Below are 5767 nucleotides of genomic sequence, written 5' to 3' on the forward strand. Positions count from 1 at the left end.
TTCCAGACGGTGGTATCCATTCCAGCACACAGCTGGGGTTCACTGATTGGATAACAAAGAAACCTGACCTGTGTCCTTGATTGATCTGAGTTTATGTGAAAGTGAGGGTCAAGTATACTTCTAAAGTTTAGCTACAGCCTAGTCCGAACATTCTCTTGGCTTTAAGCCAGTAACAGATTATAATGTTTTCACCTTTTTCCTCATCATCCCTCTGTTTCTTTTAATCACCGTTAGAGCTTACCACTCACTTTTCCTTTATTAGACATGCAACGGATGGCCACCTGGGCACTGAGATAAGCTACACTTGAGTAGCTTGAAACACCACTTGGGAATGATGAATCCCAGAAATTTTGTCAACAGGCCTTTGAGTAGGGGGTTTTTAGTCACTCCAGGTGCAATCAGGGTTGGAGAAGACACTATCTTTAGTGGAAGGTGAGGGAAAAATAAGGGATGAGAATAGTTGACACAAGCTTCCTGTGGGGAACGGGCTGTAAGCTGACACGGTCCTTGCACCTGTAGGGGCTAGCAAGGCTGGCACCCTACCCGCACAGATTTCCCAGGCCTGTTTGGATGGCAACTAATCAGTATAACGAGAGCAGCCCCTGCCTACAGAGCTTTCCCATGGTTTGTTTATATGACTGCTATCAATAGGATAAGAGCTACTTTCATGGCTTACCAAGAAATATGTATCCAGCTAGTGAGATTTATTGTAAAAAGAAACCTGTCCTTCAACCTATCCCTCCAGTAGTGATTTTAGAGAAACAAAGAATGTTTTCCTTGTGAGTGATTCCCTGCTTAGTGTCTTATGCATAAAAAGCACTGTATTACTAATAAAAGTTGCCAGAGCTTCTCGAGAGCTGTGGACCTCCCGAATCCCGCTGTCCTGTCTTTCTTTCTCTTCTCAAATCCCACCTCCCTACCTCAGCCCGGTTCAATCGTCAGGCTGGACCTGACAGCTTCCCTTATAGCAGGCAGCCAGTACTGGGAAACCTGTCCCTGAAGTCAAACGCATACCTAAGCAAAAACCAGGGAAAGCACACAGTGGTTTGTAACTGCTGAGATGAGATCACCCCAGTCGGTGTAAATGGCAGCAATGGGACACAGGTCAGTGCAAAGTGGAAAGGCAAAGGGAACTGCCCTCCAGTGGGGAAAGCAGGGATAACCCCCCTGCCTCTGGCCCAGGGAGAGCATGGCTTCTTCAGGTTGTCCCGCCCTGTGAGGGTGTGCCTCCTGGAGAGATTTCAGGAACTTAGCCCCCAGACAACCTCAGCTTCTGTCTTTCCAAGGCTTAACAGCTGAAACAAGCACTAGGTCAGTTCATAGAGTGGACATTGGGTATAGCAGTGTTACTTAACTTGCATCTGTGTGTATATAGGTTTTCTTTATATATACATACATATATGTGTGTGTGTGTGTGTGTATATGTGTGTGTATATATATATTGATTTCAGAGAGGAAGGGAGAAAAAGAAACACGGATACGAGAGAATCATTGACTGGCTGTCTCCTGCATGCCCCCCACTGGGGATCGAGCCCACGATCAGGGCATGTGCTCTTGACCGAAATCGAACCTGGGACCCTTCAGCCCACAGACTGAGGCTCTCTCCACTGGGCGAAACCACGCATGGCTGTAGGTTTACATATATTTAGCATTAAATGGTTGGCCCTAGAGTCTTCCCTACTTGCATTTACTTCCTCAAATCAGATACTTTGACCCCATTATAGAGAAATGCTCTTTCCTGGCCAGAATTCTTGGTTCTTTTGGTTTCTTGCAAGTCATTCAAGGAGGGATAACCCTTGCTGAAATACCTAGAATTTATGTAGGAACCAGGTCTTCCATTGATTTGATCATAGTTTTATAAACCAAGGTTTCTGGAGTGCTTGGTACACAAAAAAAGCACTTAGGCTCACTGAATATAGGTAACTAGTAATTTCAGTTGGGTCATATAGTTGACAGATGATGTTAAAGAGAAAAAAGCTCCTGAGGCCTTCCACATGAAATAGTCATTTTATTAAAGGTACAAATCATGTTTCCAGAGGCTTTCAAGCCATCAGGTCCCCATCCACATTGGTCCTGTTTGCAGTTACTCTTTAGCATGGAGGCTGTGGTGTCTAATGAAAGCTGACCTACACCTGAAGGCCTTCCCACACTGTACGTTGGTGGGGTGTCACACCAGTATGAATTCTCAGATGCTAAGGCATGGACTCTGGTTAAATGCTTTGCTACACATTGCATTTGTAGGGCTTCTCTCCAGTGTGAATTCCATCATGTCTAATGAGGGCTGAGCTCTCACCGAGAAATTTCCCACATTCGTTACATTTGTATGGCTTCTCCTGTGTGTGGGTTATAAGATTTGTACTTTGGCTGAAGGCCTTCCAACACTCACTGCACTTGTAGGGTTTCTCTCCAGTGTGTGTCCTCTGGGGGTTTGTGAGTTTGGCTCTCGGGCTGAAGGCCTTCCCACAGGTGTTGCATTTGTAACGTTTCTCTCCTGTATGGAGCCTCTGGTGCTGTATAAACGCTGCCCAGTAACTGAAGGTCTTCCTACACTCGCTGCACTTGTAGGGGCTTCTCTCCTGTGTGAGTCCTCTGTTGGTTTGTGAGGTTCGCGCTGTGTAGGAAGGCCTTCCCACGGATGCTGCATTTGTAGGGCTTTTCTCCAGGGTGAGTTCGTTGGTGTTTTGTGAGGTTTGCATTCTGGCTGAAGGCTCTTCCACACTTGCTGCACTTGTAGGGTTCCTCTCCAGTGTGAATCCTCTGGTGCTGAATAAGAGATGAGATCTGACTGAAGGCTTTCCCATATTCATTGCACTCATAGGGCTTCTACCCAGTGTGGCTTTTTATTTTTTTGAGACTTGAGAGGCTTGTGCTTTAATGACAACTGGGATAAAGGGGAACAATAATAGGAATTCCAGAGGCACAGAGTGCAGGCAGCCAGGCCCAGCCTAGCTCAAGCAAGCTGGGCCGAGGATGCTGGCTTTTTGTCCCAAGTCTGGTGTGTGGGAGGCAACTGGAACCCAGAGAATGAGGCCTCTTGGAGAGGGATGACCGACGGCTAGAAGTCCATGGAGCTGTGGGCCAGGTAGTCCTTGCGGCCGATGTTGCTGACCTGTTTGGTCTGCATGGCCTCAAGTTTGGGGCAGTCGGTGATGCGATGGCCCAGGCCCCCACAGAAAGCACAGCCTCGTTCCCCTCCAATCTCCAGCATGGACTCGTCCCCACAGTGCAGCACTTGCAGCACAGGTGGCACCTTCTGCTTGGCCTCCAGCAGCAGGGCTTTGAGGTCCATCAGCACTGACTCATCGCAGGCCTTGTTGATGAAGGTGCTGGCGATGCCAGTGTTTCCTGAGCGCCCGGTGCGGCCTATTCTGTGCACGTAGTTCTCAATCTCCTCAGGCATGTCGTAATTGATGACGTGCTGGATGGCAGGGAAGTCCAGGCCCTTGGAGGCTACGTCCGTGGCCACTAGAACATCCTTCTCGCCCTCCCGGAATGCCTCGATGGCCTTGGTCCGTTCCTCCTGGTCTTTGCCCCCATGGATGGCCACAGCCTCGACCCCCTTGAGCAGCAGGTACTCATGGATGGCATCCACCTCTGCTTTCTTCTCTGCAAAGATGAGCACGGGCGGGGGTGTCTTCTGCAGGCACTCGAGCAGATACACCATCTTGGCCTCCTCCTTCACATATTCCACCTCCTGTATGACATCCAGGCTGGCGGCCCCAGCACGCCCCACATTGATGGTGACAGGCTTCACCAGGGCACTCTTGGCAAAGTTCTGTATCTTCTTAGGCATGGTGGCACTGAAGAGTAGGGTCTGTCGCTGGCCCTTGAAGTAGGAGAAGATGGTGCGGATGTCACTCTCGAAACCCATGTCAATCATGCGGTCAGCCTCGTCTAGGGCCAGGTAGCGACAGATGTCTAGGCTGACCATCTTCTTTTGCAGTAGATCCATGAGGCGCCCAGGGGTGGCCACCATCATGTGCACACCCTGTCGGATGGCCTCCATCTGCTCTTTGACAGACGTGCCCCCGATGCAAAGCGCGCAGCGTAGGAGTGGCGCGCTGTCCTCCTGCAGCAAGCGGCAATAATACTCCAGGACGCCGTGGGTCTGCCGGGCCAGCTCTCGCGAGGGACAGATAATGAGTCCATAAGGCCCTTCATGCTTCGAGAAAGGTAATCTCTTTTCTTGTTCCAGGCAGAACATGATGACGGGCAAAGTGAACACCAGCGTCTTGCCTGAACCCGTGAAGGCGATGCCTATCATGTCACGGCCGGATAGAATGGTGGGGATACCCTGGACCTGAATAGGCGTTGGGTGGTGGATGCCTTGCTTCTTCAGGCCTCTCAGGATGGCTGCAGGGAATTTCATTTCCTTGAAGCTCTTGATGGGTGGTGGGACTCCATCTCCTTCCACCAGGATGTGGTATTTTGTCCGTACACGTTCATGCCGCTGTTCAGACATACTCAGGACGTAACGGGGAGGTGTCCAACTGGTTTTGATTGGATCCTCATATGTGATTCCCTTGGCCATCTCCTTCACTGACATCAAGGCTCGGCCCTCAGCCACACTCTCCAGGATCTTCTGCTCTTCCTTCAGCTGCTTTTCCTTGGCCGACTCCTTGCGGGCTTCAGCCTTCTCTTTGAGGCGCTGGTGTTGATCCAGGAGGCTGACATGGGACTGAGGGCCCAGAGGGATGTCGTCCTCATCTCCCCGATGGTCACTGCCACTGTCCTGCTGCTCCTCCTCCACAGCTCCCTTGCGTCTTCGCTGGAGCAGCTTCTGGAGCAGCAGCTGTCGGCGCTGTCGCAATGGCACGTAGGGCACATAGTCCTCCTTGTCCTCTTCCTCCGCCTCTGAACAGCTTCCGGAGGCAGTCACATCGTCGGTACGAGCCCGCTTCCGTTCCGGTTCCGAGTCCTCCATCCTTTTCTGCACGCATCCAGTGTGGCTCCTCTGATGCTGTGAAAGGGAAGAGCAGTAACCGAAGGCTTTGCCACAGTCAGTACATGTGTATGGTTTTGCTCTGTGAGACTCAATTATGTCTGAATTCCTCCTGAGGCTCTTCATTTGTATTTCACGTTTATGGAGTCTCACTTCTTTAGGAACTCTCTGTTGTGGAGAAAGGAGTGGTCGCAGATGGAAGCTCTTCCCCTGTCCACAGGTCCTATGATCTGATTCCCCGGGGGGTATCTCTACCCTTGTGTTTTGCAATGATTCTTCAGATAGTCTTCCAGTCTGAAAAAGATTTAGAAAGGCAATTTAAAATAAGTTGCTTTGGTAGAAGAAGAGAGAATACTGAAATACAAAAGGCTGGAGGAGTTTGGCTGAACTCGAATGCAGACAGGTTTGATGCTTCACTTCTTTTCAACCAGAACCTTAGTGGCTTATGTTTCTGTTCTAAACCATGAATAATGACCAAGATGGCTTCTCAGGGACATTAGCTCACATTAGCCTCCCCTTTCTTTTTTTTAAATAAATTTAACAATATCTCATTTTATTACAAACCTGTCCTTGTGTTCCAGAATCAATGGCTACTTAATACACAAACCCATGTGCTCAGAAAATCGACCATGGTAACATTTCTTTCTCAGTACATTAGCTCAAGCAGAGAAACTCTTTATAGAACCCAAAGCAGCAGGTTTAGTACATCCCACAATGAGCACCTTTAGTAAGCAAGAGGAAACAATGTGTCAGGAACCTGGCCAAATACACACAGTAGCAGGTGAGATCCCCGATGCAAGCAAATGATTTCCCATAGAACATAAA

At 49.4% G+C, this 5767-nt stretch overlaps 1 protein-coding gene across 1 annotated transcript; it reads right to left on the minus strand.

The window, feature by feature from the left end:
* Nucleotides 1-2994: 2994 nt before the first annotated feature.
* Nucleotides 2995-5164, minus strand: LOC103304895 (probable ATP-dependent RNA helicase DDX41). The gene has a single exon (XM_054727613.1). The coding sequence runs from the start codon at nucleotides 5066-5068 to the stop codon at nucleotides 3056-3058; it is 2013 nt and encodes a 670-aa protein (XP_054583588.1). The 5' UTR covers nucleotides 5069-5164; the 3' UTR covers nucleotides 2995-3055.
* Nucleotides 5165-5767: the final 603 nt, after the last annotated feature.

Source organism: Eptesicus fuscus, chromosome 15, assembly GCF_027574615.1.
Source record: "Eptesicus fuscus isolate TK198812 chromosome 15, DD_ASM_mEF_20220401, whole genome shotgun sequence".
NCBI lineage: Eukaryota > Metazoa > Chordata > Mammalia > Chiroptera > Vespertilionidae > Eptesicus > Eptesicus fuscus.